Source organism: Capricornis sumatraensis, chromosome 10 (assembly GCF_032405125.1).
Source record: "Capricornis sumatraensis isolate serow.1 chromosome 10, serow.2, whole genome shotgun sequence".
Taxonomy (NCBI): domain Eukaryota; kingdom Metazoa; phylum Chordata; class Mammalia; order Artiodactyla; family Bovidae; genus Capricornis; species Capricornis sumatraensis.
Genome location: NC_091078.1, coordinates 3116261 through 3133944, shown reverse-complemented (window position 1 = coordinate 3133944; position 17684 = coordinate 3116261). Strand labels below are relative to the sequence as shown.

Below are 17684 nucleotides of genomic sequence, written 5' to 3'. Positions count from 1 at the left end.
CGCTGAGCCATCCTTCTAACCATGCAACGTTAATTGAGTACCCATTGTATGCCAGGTACTGTAGAAGTTGGGGAGATGGCAGTGAGAAGACACATTTGCCCGTACTGAACTACTTCTCATGGGGAAGGATCTTTCAATGAACTGTGCCAAGAAGATGGGGCCACGTACTCCCAGCCTTTTGTCCTATCTGCCTCCTTGACTTAGCTTCTTCTTGGTCTGCCTTGTCAGAAAATACAATTAGCACATAGAAGATAAACAGGCTGAAGTGAGCTAAGAAAAATCTCTGGTGCTAATATTTGGTTTTTGACTTTAGTTCCTGACACAGAGCTCTCAAATCCCTTGGAATTTTCTGGGTGAGGAGAATGTCTGGTTCTAAAGAGCAGACTCTGGCTTCCTGTACAGTTTCAGGATGGGGACTAGTGACCAGAAAATCAAACCATGATGAGAAGCTTGGAACTTTCCGCTCCACCCAACTCCCTGTCCTCTGGGGAGGCAAAAGGAGCTGGAAGTTGAGCTAATGATCCATCATGTCTGTGTGCTGAAGCCTCCACAAACATTTTAAAAGTATGGGATTCATAGTTGCTGTGTTGATAAACCCATCTACGCAGCAAGTATGGCACACCCGCACTCCGGAGGGACAGAAGATCGCGCCCTCAGGACCCTTCCAGACTCCACCCTGTGCGTCTCTTCATGTGCCCACTTCCATTAAAAACATCCTTTACAATAAATCAGCAATGGCTGATTTCCATTTGAAACTGAACCGTTTCTGAAAGAAACTGTTTTCCTGGGTTCTGTGAGTTGTTCTAGGAAATTAACAAACCCAGGAAGGTGGTTACAGAGAACTCCAGTTTGCAGCCAAGTCAGACAGGAGTGTGGGTAGCCTGGGGACCAATGACTTGATTGTGGTCTGAGGTGGAGCTGTTTCGAGGAGCTGGTCCTTCACCTGTGGGGCCTGGTGCTAATTCCAGCCCATTAGTGTCAGAATCGCTTGATGCGGAAAACCCACACAACAGGGGGCGCTGTGTGTGAGAGAAAGAACAGAGCTTCATTCTAGACACCGGGCTTTGAGGCGGAGTGAGCCGGAAGACATGCACCTGACCCTGTTCCATGGGGCCCAGAGCAAAGGGGAAAGGGATGTGTGGGGCAAGGACACCTTTCCATCAGCGAGACACAGCTGGAGGGGGCGGCCCGGGAACCAAAGCGGACAGCTCTCACACCCCAGAGCCAGCCCTTGTCTCTCCCTCCTTGGTGTGTTGCCTATCCGCCTGACGTGGCAAATAGAGAACAAAGAACTTTTGAGCCAAGGCTGTTAGGCTCCACAGCCTGCTCTCTTTACTCCGGGTTCTAGAGCGAAGCAAGAGGGTGATTACCTTGAATGGCAGAGCAGACAGCTGAGGCCTCAACCTGGGCATTACGCTCTGAGTCTGAGCCACTTCCAGTTCTTCGATATTTCTCTCTCGGTCTTGTGTGTGTGATGAAAAACTTCCCTGGGGCCCATTGCTCAGGCTGTCTGTAGAGAATACCCCTGAATTGGCTGCGCTATTCTTCTCCTCGCTTGAGGTATTGCCACAAACACCTAGAAAAACAAGCCAAGAGGAAACTGGCAGCCTGGAAAAAGGCTGGCGTCTCAGTGGCATTTCTACATGGGACACCATGTGTTCCTCCAATGATGGAGAGGTCTTTCATACCAGCTGGGAGCCGTGTGAGTTTAGCACCTCATGAAAGGTGATGCATTTAGAGCAGAGGAAGGGAGGATTCTGGATGTGCTCTAGAAGCTTAAATAGAGCTCGTGTGACCCAATCATGAAAACGCAGGAGCAAAAGACAGTTATAATGGCAGTTCCCCCTTACTAAGCTCTTGTCATGCGTTGAGCACCAAACACACACGTACATATGTATCTTTCCACCTGTTTTACATGCCCGCCAGGAAGGTGTGACCCCAGCTCAAACATAAGAAAGCAAAGTGAAAAGCATTAAATCTTGCCCAAGACCCCATAACCAGCATGCGGCAGCGCTCTTAAAGCTGGCCTCTTTCAGCTTTAGGGTTGGATAGGGTCCCTGCCTATCACCCCTGTGATCACCCTATGATTCCAAAGACCAAAGTGCCCAGTCACTGGGAGCAGCTTTGTACTAACTGATGGTGGACTCCTTTCGGGTGAAGACTGGGCCACTGATTCCCTTTTACCCCATGTCTTACCGTTGAGCTGACATAAAGCAGAGGAAAGAACCTGAAGAAGAGCCAATAGGTAAAACCCTGGGCAAGGTAACTCACATTTCTGGACCTCAATTTCCTTATATCTAAAATAGAAATAATATCAACTACTTCACAGGGTTGGCTTAGAGATTATATTCCGAGAAAGATGTTTGTATATGGAGAGAGAGAGGGAGAGAGATTACAGCTTAGCCCTTGGTACTAAGAGCCTGGATCCACGTGTTTACTATTCATGTGTTAGTATCGGTGATTCAACTAGATCCCAGTGTATAGGAGGAAGGAACACAGTGAGGTTTTCTTTAAATCTGGATATATAGACACAGAAGTAAGTTTAAGACTTTTGATACAGACTCATTACCACCCAAGAAAGTGCCCAAATCCGATGAATGAACTTAATTTAATGAATTAGATTAGAAGTTGTTCAATCCTAAAGGTGTTCAGTAGAGAGTGGTGGAGCCACCATTCCGTAATGCCTTATTTCTGGCCATGTTACTCAGACTCTGCTGCCCTTGTCCTCTGGCAATGTTGGAAGCATCTGTTCATTTTCTTCTCTACCCTTGACGAGAGATGAGGACAGGACTTATGATTGCATTAAAATACCAAGCTGTGCAACGTATGTCCTGCCTAATGGAAATGCAAGCTAGGAGACCTTCCACGGGTAATTAAAACTCATTTTATTGTAGATGGTGTTGACTGCTCCTGAGGGGATGATATCTGTCTTGTTCTTGACCTCCAGTCTAGAGCCCCTCCCCCAATAGCACCCCGACCAGATAGAAACTCCTGGCGATCAGGCCTCTGCCCACAGTGACCAGCGGGAGTCTCTGTGAAAACATCTTCCTCCAACAAAGGTAGCAGCTGTGTCGAGGAACGCCAGCTGTGACCAGGCAGAGTTACTAACAGGTGACAGGTTCCCAGGATGAGAGTACATGTAATTCAGAGGCACTGTGGGTCCTCTATCACCTAAAATTCTAATATGAGACTGTGATTTTGAGCCTCACCGATTTGGGAGCGCCACTTATGGTCACCCCCCCAATCCTAGCAGGCACCCTCGACACAAATGACTCCAGCTCGACTGCATTATGTTTCTCGATTTAAGAAAAGGATGGTTTGCTTTCTCCTCTCTGTCCTTCCTGCGGAACGTGTAGAGGGAAACCAAGGACAGCTAAAATAATGTGGGAAGGACAGTGGCAACGTACAAAGCCGCTAAAGCAGTGAGTTGCGGCTGGCGTTTTGGAAGGGCTGGGCAGGCGCCTGGGTCAGCCCTAAACGCAGGATGAAAGGCACATGCCTGAGGCCCCAGCTTTGCCCCCTCTTCCACTCCCTGTAGCTTCTGGGCCAGGGGGAGCTGCGGCACCCGGGAGAGCCGTGGCACCCGGGAAAGCCATCTGGTGATGGTGTGCACACACGCAAGAATGAGAGAGATTTTCCAGTGGGCGAGGCAAAGGGGGCAACGACATTTAGGACCCAGAATTGCTGGCTGGTGTGGCTTGAACCATTGCTGTACATGAGAGGGAATTATACAAAGCTCCTGGAGTGTGAGCCTTGCTTTGCAGGCAGTCTGCTGGCAAACTGCAGGATCATCCAACCAAAAAGCAGTGGAGGGCCTAGGTAACTGGGAGGGAAAGAGATGTTAATATCGCCCCATTACTTCCATCGAGCTCCCACTAAATCTGCCCCAGATAAACGTAGCAATATTGTTTTTTGATAGTAGATAATTGTTGTACAGTTACCTAAAGGATGAATAAAAACATCTTCAAAAAAGAAAAACAAACCTGTACTCTCGATTGGTCTGTAACATGCTGAGCCTTGACGAAGTAAGAACAGAATGCTTGTTATGTGAGTAGCCCCCGACCTCCAGCTCCTTCCCTCTGATTGCCACACCTATGCCCCCAACTATGCAGAAACCCCGCAGCAGCCACCTTCAATAAGGACGTGGGTGACACGAAGCAGATCTTCCCTGTCGTGCAAGAAGAGTGGCAGCAAAACCCGCAACGGCTGCGTCTGATAAAGACCTGAGGTGGGCTTCCCCCACTCAGCAGGACAGGCAACGGTAGAGCCTGCGCTGGCCCTGAAATCACGGAGTTTATTGATTTGTGCCAAAGCCGTTACCACGGGGAAAGTAACAAACAAGACCTCCGTGACTTAAACTCCCAGCCCCAGAAGGTAAAGATGCACTCCTGAGAATAAAGAAGACTCTCCAGCTTCTGAAAGGAGGTGAAGACATACCTTTTGACTGAGAAATGATTAATTCTATGGTGTCAGGAGAATTCTGAATCATCCTAACAGCCATATCGAATGTGAAGCCCTCCAGACTGATGTGATTCAGGGCTAGTATCTGCCCTCCTGGAAGAATAAGACATCTCAATCATCCCATCAAGAAAATGAAAAAGAGCAATTCCTTAAAGCAGCATCTCTGGCAATTTAAAAAGACATACCTGGTTTGATCTTTTTGGCTTTTTCAGCTGGTCCCCCAGGGATAACAGAAGATATAAAGATGCCGGGACCGACTTTGCCTACATCTTCCCCCTCATTAATCACAAAACCTATAGTCCAATTACATTAAAGAAGATGGTAATGATTTTGCAGCTCAGAGAGGTTAGGTTATTCACTTGAGGTTATGCAGCTGATATTTGTACCTAGGCCCTCAGATCTTCGAACAGCTCTTTCTACTCTGCCACAACACACGGAGAAAGGTAGACGGTCTCCCTTTCAGAAGCACAGCTAAAGCCCATCAGTGTACATGGATTTTGCTCCAGTACATAATCAGAGATGAGAAAAAGATGATTTTTAATCAAGCAACTTCTCTCAGTGCCTTATTTCTTGTAAGGTTATAATAAGGTTCTTAGGTGTCTTCAGATGTGGTAAATTATAAGAGGGGAAAAATATTGTCTATCCTTCATCACTAAGAATTTCAATATACTAAGAAATGGTGTTAGGTGAAAAATTGTTTTTCTACCTTGTTCTTAGATTTTCAAGATACACACTGCAAAATCTCATAGGATCTAAAAAGAAACTTTTGTCCCCAAAGTCCCATTACTCATTAGGGATATTTAAAGGGAAGAAAAAGAAGTGATCACTGAAAAAAGGCAAATTGGAAGAGGACAGGCAGGAAAAGGAAGTAGGAAAGTCTAAAGGGAAGATGGTACACACCTCCTTTCTGCCCAGAGAGAGAGAGCCGGGGACTCCTCTACCGGGGGGCCTCTTACCAAAACCACGGTGTGGGTCCCGGCTCAGAGTCACGTGCACAATTTCTCCATCTGGTTCAGCTATGAAGCTCCTTCTCCTGTTATTTCGTGATCCTGGATATGGAAACAAAGCCCCACACTGTGCTTTTTCCCAAAATGATCTGAGATGTGCTGCAAAGGATGTGAACAGCATTTCACACACATACGCACGCGCGCACGCCTAATGCTGGGCGTGGGCCACTGAGCACACACAGATGAGCCACTGGGCCAGCGGTGGCCCCTCAAAAGCGGCGGCAAGGCAGGCCGGGCCGTGTGCTGCTCTGCACGACTTCCTGCAGCCGTTCTTTTCCTGCACTGGTCTTAGGATGGGACAGAATGTGAGCAGAGATGACTTTGCTGACAGGGCTTCCCAGGGAGTACAATGGTAAAGAATCTGCCTGCCAATGCAGGAGACATAGGTTTGATCCCTGGGCCGAGAAGATCCCCTGCAGGAGAACGTGGTGACCCACTCCAGTATTTTTGTCTGGAGAATCCCATCAGCAGTAGAGCCTGGAGGACTATAGTCCATGGGGTCACACAGAGTCGGAAACGGCTGAGCCACTGAGCCTGTACAGCCTTGCTGACAATGAAAGCTAAAACTAAAGTTGAAGCGCAGAGATGAGACAGCAAAGCCTTCCTCTTGCTGGCCCCTCACCACCAGGGGTGATGTGGCCTCAAAGTCCAGCGGAGGCACCCTGCAAGCTTTCTCCCAGCTTCGGTCTTGCAGGGGACTCGAGACAGAGCCTTAAGGGACATTCCAATGCTGACCACAGACCGCATGGAAAAATCCCCAAACGGTAACCCAGCCCTCAAGGACTTCCACATCCCTTCTGCCCACAGGGCACCATAATGGGACTGGCACACAGGTCGTGTAAAGAGCCACCTGGTGGTATTCCAGGCTTAATGCTCATCCAACATAAATATCTTCTCTAACTCAGGAATCTTTATGTCCCACTGGGGACCTCCCTAGAGAATATATGACAAAGTGGGAGGCTGCCTGCCCTGTATGCGTTTTCTGGTAAGAGGAAGTGAGAGTGTTAGTTGCTCAGTCATGTTTGACTCTTCGCAACCCCATGGATTGTAGCCCGCCAGACTCCTCTGTCCATGGACTTTTCCAGCCAAGAATACTGGAGTGGGTTGCCATTTCCTTCTCCAGGGAATTTTCCAGGGATTGAACCCAGGTCCCCCGCACTGTGGGCAAATTCTTTACCATCTGAGCCACCAGGGAATCCCCTTTCTGGTAAGTAGTGGGAGGCGATATTCTGGGGCTGCATGTGCCAAAAATGGATGCAGCATTTTTCTAACCACGCCTCTCCATGGCAGGTGTTTCTCACCCTGGACCGGAGTGCTCAGAATCTTGGCCAGGGCTCACACATGTCGGATCGACGTGCCCAGCGCAAGCCCCGAGTGGACAAGGGCTCTTCTCAACCGTAAGTAGTTTTGAGATTCATGGAAAAGCAAAAAGACTGTGAACGTTATTGGAGAAGCAAAATGAAGTGACGGCCAAAGGCTGAAAGCAAGCATAACGTGTACGGTTTCCTTTACCCCTGCTCGGCCAGCGGCTGGCCTGTACCTGTGCGCGTGCTCTGAGCAGGCTGCCCGGAGAGAGGGTCACAAGCTGTTGGCTTCTGAATCAAACAGAGGCGCTCCAGCTGCTCTCGGCCAAGGCAGGGGCTGTGGGGAAAGACAAGTTCAGACAAGAGGCCCCTGGGAGGCAACTTCCCACCATTCAGAGTATGTGTGGTGGTCCCATGCTCTATCGGTCAGCAGATCCATGCTGCTGCTGCTGTTGAGTCACTTCAGTCGTGTCCGACTCTGTGTGACCCCATAGATGGCAGCCCACCAGGTTCCGCCGTCCCTGGGATTCTCCAGGCAAGAATGCTGGAGTGGGTTGCCATTTCCTTCTCCAATGCACGAAAGTGAAAACGAAAGTGAAGTCACTCAGTTGTGTCCGACTCTTCACGACCCATGGACTTCAGCCTACCAGGCTCCTCTGTCCATGGGATTTTCCAGGCGAGAGTACTGGAGTGGGGTGCCATTGCCTTCTCCAGCAGACCCATAGATGCTGTCAAAGGTTGATCTGGTTATTCCCTTTTCATGGAAAGTTATCAGTAACCTCTGATGAAAGAGATGGGAATACAAGACCACCTGACCTGCCTCTTGAGAAACCTGTATGCAGGTCAGGAAGCAACAGTTAGAACCCGACATGGAACAACAGAGTGGTTCCAAATAGGAAAAGGAGTACATCAAGGCTGTATATTGTCACCCTGCTTAGTTAACTTATATGCAGAGTATATCATGAGAAACACTGAGCTGAAAGAAGCACAAGCTGGAATCAAGATTGTCAGGAGAAGTATCAATAACCTCAGATATGCAGATGACACCATCTTTATGGCAGAAAGTGAAGAAAAACTAAAGAGCCTCTTGATGAAAGTGAAAGAGGAGAGTGAAAAAGTTGGCTTAAAGCTCAACATTCAGAAAACAAAGATCATGGCATCCAGTCCCATCACTTCATGGCAAATAGATGGGGAAACAGTGGAAACAGTGTCAGACTTTATTTTAGGGGGCTCCAAAATCATTGCAAATGGTGACTGCGGCCATGAAATTAAAAGACGCTTACTCCTTGGAAGGAAAGTTATGACCAACCTAGACAGCATATTAAAAAGCAGAGACATTACTTTGCCAACAAAGGTCCATCTAGTTAAGGCTATGGTTTTTCCAGTGGTCATGTATGGATGTGAATGAGAGTTGGACTATAAAGAAAGCTGAGCATCGAAGAATTGATGCTTTTGAACTGTGGTGTTGGAGAAGACTCTTGAGAGTCCCTTGGACTGCAAGGAGATCCAACCAGTCCATCCTAAAGGAAATCAGTCCTGGGTATTCATTGGAAGGACTGATGTTGAAACTGAAACTCCAATACTTTGGTCACCTGATGTGAAGAGCTGACTCATCTGAAAAGACCCTGATGCTGGGAAAGATTGAGGGCAGGGAGGAGAAGGGGACGACAGAGGATGAAATGGTTGAATGGTGTTACCGACTCAATGGACATGAGTTTGGGTAAACTCCTGGAGTTGGTGATGGACAGGGAGACCTGGTGTGCTGCAGTCCACAGGGTCACAAAGAACTGGACATGACTGAGCGACTGACTGACCGACTGATGTGAGTCATTAGGGTTGTGAAAATCTGGCTTTCATAAACTAAAAGTAGAGGAGATTGCTGAGGACTCTGATTCAGCTTTTGGTTGAGAAGGCTGGCTGCCATGCAACGCTGCCAGTCCCCTCATGGGCATGTACACCTCTTAGGTCGCTGGAAGGGTGTTTTGCAGCCAAAACATTCTCAAGATGGCCTCGAGTCAGTCATGGCTTCTCTGAGCTTTTAATCTATCAAGTGAGCTGAGCTCACCATCCCAGTCATCCCCACCAGCGGGCTGGACGCGTAAATGACACAGTCCTGGAGGCTTCAGGCCAGTCCAGATGAGTACCATCGAGAGGAGAAGAAGCAGCCAGCCAAGCCCTGCCCTAAATTTGTAACCCAGAAAAGTGTGAAATAGAATAACAAAATGCTTGTTATTTTAAGCCACTGTGCTTTGGAGTTGCTTGTTACACAGTAATAGATAGTTTTGCTTCATCATTATTGATTGGGTTTGCAGTATATGGTGAGGCATATTTGCATCAACAGATTGGGAGCCATAATTTTCTATGAACTGCTTTAAGATATAATATATGCATCACAATCCAAATCAACCACCATTTCCTCTTGCTGAAACAGATGTATAACTCATTCCAAAGAGCAGCTCCTCTAACATCTTCATTGCTCCTATAACATCACATGCTGCCTGTGAATCTGTGCTATTTATAGAACTTACCATGTTAGTGCAATCCAACTTATAGGCCATTTTAAAATTTATGGATCATTGTGTTATAATGTAGAGTTATGTTGATAAGCTCATTATTTTGCCTTGCAAATGACATTGCAAGTGATTGTTCAACAAAGAAAGCAGCAGTGTAGCAGTTAGGAGTGCAGATTCCAGGGCCAGTTGTGTGTGTTCAAGTCTCAAAATGGGAGAAACTACTTTGTAGGGTTGTGAAGGCTAAAGTCTTTGATGGGTACAGTGTTTAGAACAGTACCTGGTTCATGACAAACCCAAAAAGGCTATTACAACTTGTTTATTTTGTCTTCATCAATTTCATATCATCACCTGGCTCTTTCTCCACCAAAAGATAGAGCAACATAGTAGGGGGACAAGGGATATCTGCCTTAGAGTGTTTAGCATCGGTTTGGCCCACAGACAGCCTTTGGGAAATCTCTATGGAATTCATTGATAATTACCCAATGAATGCATACTTGCCTGAGACATCTGACCTCCTTTAAACAAGGTCTTCACATAGGGATTGCTCCAGAGCACCAAGTACACGGTGGTTCAGGCCCAGAGAGCAGACGTGTCAAACCCACCTGCCTCTGAGTCCTTGTGCGCCTGTCCCCTTGCTGGTGTCCATGGTGAAGTTATCCAGTGACCTGCGCAGCAGGCCTCCCGCGGCATCCTCCAGCCCGGGTATGAACAGCGCGTTTTCTGAGCACGACAGTCTCTGAATCCAAGTGAGTTGGTTGGACTGGGGCAGGTGTGCAAGACTCAGACTGCCCATTTGCACACACTTATCGGAGTCTGAAATGTGGCAGAAACAGATGAACGTAAATACCCACAAGAATGATGCTGGTGCCATCACTCTAACGGCAGCAACACGTCACAGGCCCCAGGTGCTCTCCTGACTTTTCCCTTTTTTCAGAGGGACCTATTTTTCCTCATGCTGGCTCGTGAAGCTGCTGTGATGAGCCCTGAGAATGCCAAGTCTGCCTAGTTAGCACTCACTAAGGAAAGAAAGCTCAGACACACAGGTAGGAAGAGACAGGATACCCTCCATCCCCCGGCAGCTGACAGGACTTTGAGCCACAGTTTATGGCAGTGTCACAGTGCCAGCAGAACCTTGTGTAAAATTAACTGCCGCCCCCCATTCTGCCTGCTGCCTTTACAAACCATCCTCCAAATGTTAACAAATAGGTCTGCAGGTTACCTGAGCTCCCAAGATTACTCTCTGCCCTGTGGAACGCAATCTTTCATCTCTACACAGCTTAGTTTCCTTATTAATAAGATTTAAGACCCTATTTTCTGAAATATGAATAGATCAGATGTGTTGTCTTCCAGTTTTAACAACGCCCTCCCTCCCTTCTTGCAGAAAGAGGTAACAGATGCTTTTGATGAAATCCCTGACGTGAGCCCAGGAACGTGAGTGACTCTCACCACGTCACTTTATGTCATTCGTAAGAAACTGGATTTGATAGATGGATTCCTTAAATTAACTAGGATTTATACAAAGCCCAGTTTGTAATTGGAAAAAAGAAAATGAAGACTATGTTCTGACTATCAACAGATGGTACGACCCTGTTACCACCAAGAAGAAAAGAATGCTCCGCACGTGGCATTTGCGTAGCTCCTGTTGTGTGCGTGAGCATGTGTGTCTGCACTCATATCCAAAGCACAGTGAGGTGCCTTCAGTGAGAGCTTGTCCGTGAGCGTTTATTTCCTCCAGTAGACAATCCCCCTAACCTACAATGGGCCTGGTTCACTATCAGCACTGCACCCCCTGAAAAAGGTAGCTCTTTTTTTTTTTTTTTGGCCTCACAGCATGGCATATGGGATCTTAATTCCCTGACCAGGGATCAAACTCGCACTGCCTGCAGGAATCTTCATCACTGGACTGCCAGAGAAGTCCCAACGTAGTCTTTAAAAAAATACCAGGGGGGAACATTCTGTGTCTAGGAGGCATTCAGTACCATCATTCACACACAGTAGGCAAGGGAGATGGAGAGGGAGATGGCACCCACTCCAGCATTCTCGCCTGGGAAGTCCCATGAACAGATGGGGTGCAAAGGAGTCAGACACGACTTAGCAACTGAGCAACAACAGGCAAGCAAGAAAAGAAGACTGAACGCAATCTGAACATGATACAGCAGCAATGATAGTGACATCCACACTAGCAGCCTGCCCATCCTGTGTGCTCGTCACACGCCAGGTGATATAGCAGCAATGATAGCAATATCCACACTAGCAGCCTGCCCATCCTGTGTGCTCGTCACACACCAGGCACAGTGGTAAGCATGTCATCTGTATTGACTCATTTAATCCTCACAAGAACACTGTGGGTTAGATATATTATACCCACTTTATAGATGAGGAAAAGTGAGGCTAAGAGAGTTGACAATTTGCTCAAGGTCCCCAGGGCTTGTAGGTGGTAGAGCAAAGCTCACTCAGCTGACTTCATAGCCCACACCAGAAAATGGATGTGCCGAGGATGTGGAGACAAAAACAGCACAGGAGACTCATCTGAAGCATGTCCAGCCCCCTCCGATTGCCAAGGTCTAAGGGGACAGTGACCTTAGCCCTAATTATGGTGGATAGTTAATACCCACAGGGAGACACTGTAGTGAAAGAAAGTGATGACAGGGACTCAGCTCAGAAAGGTTTTGCGGATTTCAAAGAACCCTATGTATCGAGGTTGGCGGTACGGGAAGAAGGGGGTGTGCACTAAGAGAGGAAGGCTCCAGAAGGTAGCAGAGGAGTAAGACCACCAAGGGCCTGAGTTTCCAGCGGAGTTCTGTCCCCAGCAGAAGAAGGAGAGGATGTGCACCAGAGAGGAAGCCACAAGGAAACTGGAAAGAGAACTAGGGCCGGACGGTGGCTGGTCACTGCAGATGTGTGGAGTCTGACAGCCACAAGCTTGTGGAAGGACCGCAACCACTCCTGAAGCTTGTGGCCATCTGTCCGAAAGGACGAGAAGAGGCCTGTGGGCCCCCTCTGCGATGCTGACAGATGCTCTCTGATTTAATCCTGAATTTATGCACTTGTAGAAGCTCAGTGATTTTTCTCTCGCCCCAGGGAATCAAATATAACTATAAAGTAATATGCTTATTGAGACAATTCACAGAAGAATGACTAAGAAACATTTGGAAAATGTCCAACTTCCCAACAGTCAAAGAAATGCCAAGTGAAACAACACCAAGAAGTCATTTCTCCCTATAAATGAACAAAGATAAACGTGATAACATCTATTCCAGCAAAGACGCAATGAAACAGGCACAGCGGCACTTGGCATGGGAATGGCGCTCAGAAAACAAGCAGAAGCCCTAAAAACACTCCGGCCTTTGTGTCCCGGATTTAGATGAAATCTAGCTTAAAGAAATAATACAAGATACAAAATAATTTTCTTCCCCTGTTGTTTGCTGCAATATTATTTATGATATTGGGAACTGAAAGCAAACATAAAATCAAAATAGAGGCACAATTAATTAAATGGTTGCATTTCCACACCAATTTTCCATCCATTCATTCAAAACACATGCGTTAATATTAACCATCTCCCACTTGATATACCTCTGTTTCATGTTGGAATGGTAAAGTCCGGGGCCCTCTCCCTACCCTCTGGGAATTCCCAGCTCACTGAAAAGTGGAGGCAGACACATCCCAAATAAAAGGGGCTGAACTCCACATGTGAGGAGGTGGAGCCTGCACAAAGGCAGGAGCAGGCAGCTCCATCTGGGAAGCGAGCACACAGGCAGTTAACCAGCAAGGACTGCAAGGAGCAGATTGTCCTTGAACTTATTCCTGGAGAATCAGACTTATCTTGGTTGTCTGAGCCTGGAAGGGCATGGCAAGTAGAGGCCATGCAGACATTAGATTCCCCAAAATCCCTATTATGGCAGAATTTGTAGTTTAAGAAAACAGTGTATCAAGAGCAAAACAGGCTTAAAAGGACTAATTTTGCTAGTAAGCCCATGGAGTCTTCATAAATATTTTATGCTCATTGATATCAGGCAATAAAATAGATACTGATGATGTCTCGCACTTTATTTTAGCAATAGCAGGTAAGACATAATTTACAGTCATTATTTCTAGCTCCCTGGAGACATCATAGAAATGCTACTCTGTGACTTCAAAGACATATTTATATATTTATTTGGTTTTGCTGAAAATAACAGGCCACTTTTATTTTCTGTATTTGGTTCTGCATCTGAATGCTCAATAATTTTGTTTCCTGGTTGATCCCCAACCCCAGGATGCCAGGACCCAGTGATGCAGCTCCCCTGTGAATTGACTGGTGCCAAACAAAACCCCTTGGCATGCTGCAGTCTTTGGGGTCGCAGAGAGTCAGACACGACTGAGCAACTGAGCAACGACAAACAAAACCCCCTCAAGCAGGAGCTGCCGGAACTAGTCACATGGAGCCATGAACATCAGACATCATTCTAGATGAGTGGGAAGCAGCATGGCCTACCCTTGGGGCACAGCCCGGACCTGCTGGACGGACAGTTGCTCAGCTGAGGACACCGAGGCCCAGGAAGGGCAAGTGAGTGTTCAAAGTCACGCAGCTAGTCACTGGCATAGCTCTGAGTCTGTTGGACTCCAGCGTCCACATTCCAAGCCTGGGGTTCATCTGCATCCAGATCCCCTGGGTTCTTTTACAAGTGCAGATTCTGATTTAGGGGCCTGAGGTTCTGCCTTCCTAGCTGGCTCCCAGGTGATGCACACGCAGAGACCACTCTGGGAATATGATTGGTGAAACCACTATATTATATTGCTCCCTGTTGTAAATGAATAGGAAATAATGGTGAGAGCTCAACAGTAAATATGATACACACAGCCTTCAAACCCAAATAGCTTTAGGTTGAGAACATAGTGTCTACTCACCACTTGTAACTCCAGGAGAACTCATCCGAGCATTAAACCCATGCTGGGCGCAGCACAGGCCCAGCAAATATTTACAGGTCTTGACTGAATCAGTGACAAATGCGTGCTTTTTCCCAGTGACGCTGCTTGTGATGATGAACTTCTTTCGCTGCGGGGAACAAACGCTGACTTTAATATACTGATCATTCTCACCCATCCATCGAAGCACAACTATCCAGAAAATAAGCTAATTCAGGAGCTGTCAGTTGGATACCAATGTAGGGGCATGGCAGATGTTGTCTGACTATGGCCCAATATTTTTTCTTAGTTTTAATACAATCCCTCTTTTTTCCCCCTTCATTTATAAATCAAATGTTTCTTTATTGAGCAATTGCTGTCTGCCAAGGACTGTGCTGCTGCTGCTGAAAAGAATATGAAATGAGTTCAGTACAGGCATTGCCCTCAGCAAGAAGTTAATTTCCATGTGCATTGGGAAAGGCCATTAAATATACGTGTAGTTTGCATTGTCCAAACTCGCAGACGTGGAAGGCAAAATCTCAGCTAGGAGGTTTATAGAAAAGATAAAATCACATCAGTAATCTCATATTTTCATGCTGTTATGTGCCAGGTTCTGTTCTAAATCCTCCCTGTGTCTTAATTCATTTCATCCTAGGAGCTACAGAATGAGAGCAGTCCCATCATTATCCTTATTCTACAGATGAGGAAGCAGACGGAGACTCCTCAGAATGCAGCAGGAACTGAGGTCATATCACCAAGAAACACTTCCTCAACGTTTATGCCTGCAAGGCCCATGCACAAAGGGATAATTTTTGTACCGCTCACTGAGATAAACTGGAGAGGAGTATCTATATGGGGCTATCTATATGGAGCTTCCAGGAAAAGATCCTTAAATGTTTGCAATATATAACTCTAATAAGAACAATGAAATATACAGTAATAGAAATTATATTAAATACAAATTTATATATAACTTCCAAATAAAATCTCTATTCTAGGAATTTCATAAGAACCTTGAGCCTGCTCCTATAAAGATAACTTTATAAATACAGGTTTTATGCTTGAAAGGGCATTCTGAAACTCCTGAACTTCTTTAAGGCTGCTGCTAAGTCGCTTTTGTCGTGTCTGACTCTGTGTGACCCCATAGACGGCCGCCCACCAGGCTCCCCCGTCCCTGGGATTCTCCAGGCAAGAACACTGGAGTGGGTTGCCATTTCCTTCTCCAATGCATGAAAGAGAAAAGTGAAAGTGAAGTCGTTCAGTCGTGTCCAACTGTTAACGACCCCAGGGTCTGCAGCCTACCAGGCTCCTCCATCCGTGGGATTTTCCAGGCAAGAGTACTGGAGTGGGGTGTCACTGCCTTCTCCCTCCTTAAAGCTAATCCCTTTTAATTTTTGATAGTTGCCATTCCCAAGAACCTCCATTCACACAATCAAATATTAACAAAGGGTGACAACTGTTCATTGCTTCCCCTTTAAAATACTCTTTTTTACCATTAACCTAATTTCAGATAATTTAAGCATTCTCTAAATATCCTTTACTTTTATTAACAAATTAATGTTGAATCTATACTAATGTGAATGGATTTTGAATTCAATTGAATCATATCTAGTATTTTTTATTTAATGCATTTTCTCAAACATTCATAGATGCTATCTAACTATCCTTACTAATTTTTCCTCAGTATTCAAATTATAATGTCTAAATTCCACTGGCTGATCATTTTATCCATACTTTTCCAAAGTTGAATATTTGCCTAGAATCCATCTACTTTGTCAGTATGCACTGATATCCTTGTATACAGTCATGACAATTTTATATTAAGTTCACTCAGGTATTAAAAATCTTACATATGTCATTTTTAAAAATTGAATAACTCTTCTTTAACAAATCTAAAAAAAGACAGAGAATTGTTCACACATGCACACATATATACCACATCTTTCTTTCAGACCATAAACTCTTGCCAAACTCTTGTACTTTTGGACCCCAGTGCCTTAAGGTATTAAACACCCCAGAGAGTAGAATTGCTATCTCATTTCTTGGCATGAAGCTGAAAACAGTCTTGCCTGTAGTGGTTTAGATTTTTCTTTCCCACTCTGATAACATCGTTTAATGGGAAATCCATGTCTTCAAGCCAACTTCCACACAAGCAAACTGCTCTGTGAATAAGATGATGTGTAACTTGAATCTCAGGGTTTTCAGCACAAACACAAAAAGTGTATTTACATCTGTCTTGATACAGAACAAAAATACTTGGTGTTTCTGTAACATCATGTTTGTTCCAAAGCATGTTTTAGCATTTCAAATATTTCTTCCCTAGTAATTTTATTGTACTTTGGCCACCTCATGCGAAGAGTTGACTCATTGGAAAAGAGTCTGATGCTGGGAGGGATTGGGGGCAGGAGGAGAAGGGGATGACCGAGGATGGGATGGCTGGATGGCATCATGGACTCGATGGACATGAGTCTGAGTGAACTCCGGGAGATGGTGATGGACAGGGAGGCCTGGCGTGCTGCGATTCATGGGGTCGCAAAGAGTTGGACACGACTGAGCGACTGAACTGAACTGAACTGAATTTTATTGTTGCTTCTGTTCCTTTGCAGGCTCATTTATTTGTTTGGCTTGACACATCTTTGCAGGATAAGATTCTCTCAGACAGAGGCAGATGCACCCAGCTAAGGAAGTTGAAACTCCAGACCCCTACTTGCGAAGGCCGTTTCCTGGAAGGGACCCAGCAACAGCTTCATGTGTTTTTATAAAATGTAGAAAGAAAGATGCTTTCACCACAATCAATTAAAATCACTGGCTCTTCTTTCCGCTGGAACTCAGTCTTATTTTTCTCACCAGAGCTAACACTGCGTGATGGAGACGCAGACCCCACTAAGCAGAGGCGGAAATGGATGGGGCTGCTTGCAATGTAGAGTTAATGGGATTTATTTCTGTGATTTACAGTCTCTTCTGCAACAGTTTATTGCCAGCCATCCCAGAACACTCCTTCCATTGGACCAACTCACCCAAAATCTCAGCATAAAGACACAGGGTCAGTAGTCATGTAAAATTGACTATGCCCTACAATAACCAGCCTCAGAAGTATGTGGGGTCGGCGCCAGAGAGGAATAAGATTTGAAATGCAGAGCCAGAGGCCAGTCTGCAGGAAACATTTTCAGTCATCAAAAATGAAAACCTGTAATTTAATTCTCAAAAACATCTAATTAAGTGGAATTTTTATCCTATCAGGAATGTTCTTTGTAATTGTCCACATACTGCCTTATCAATACAGGGCACATTTTTTTTCTTTTTCTTTTTTTGATGGGAATCACACAATATGAAATTTATTTGATTTTCCTGTGTTGATAGCCTAGAAACCTGCAGTGGCGCTTCAAAGAGCAAGAATGTCTCTGTCGCAAAGCTGCGTGTTTTATGGATCTCATCAACAATAAAAACAGCTTTCAATCAGATTTGCTAGATTTCTCTCCTCTCTAGAAAAAGAGATATTACAGAAGTATCCT

At 45.8% G+C, this 17684-nt stretch overlaps 1 protein-coding gene across 1 annotated transcript in view; it reads right to left on the bottom strand.

Annotated features, from left to right (window-relative positions):
• The window catches only part of FRMPD2 (FERM and PDZ domain containing 2), a 104387-nt gene that overhangs the window by 17163 nt on the left and 69540 nt on the right, over positions 1–17684 (bottom strand). The window contains exons 15-22 of the mRNA XM_068982291.1: positions 14179–14323; positions 13590–13601; positions 9888–10098; positions 7009–7109; positions 5418–5510; positions 4647–4754; positions 4438–4554; positions 1371–1576 (exon numbers count right to left, since the gene is read on the bottom strand). Coding sequence (XP_068838392.1) covers positions 1371–1576; positions 4438–4554; positions 4647–4754; positions 5418–5510; positions 7009–7109; positions 9888–10098; positions 13590–13601; positions 14179–14323 — 993 coding nt within the window. The remainder of the gene's footprint in view (positions 1–1370; positions 1577–4437; positions 4555–4646; positions 4755–5417; positions 5511–7008; positions 7110–9887; positions 10099–13589; positions 13602–14178; positions 14324–17684) is intronic.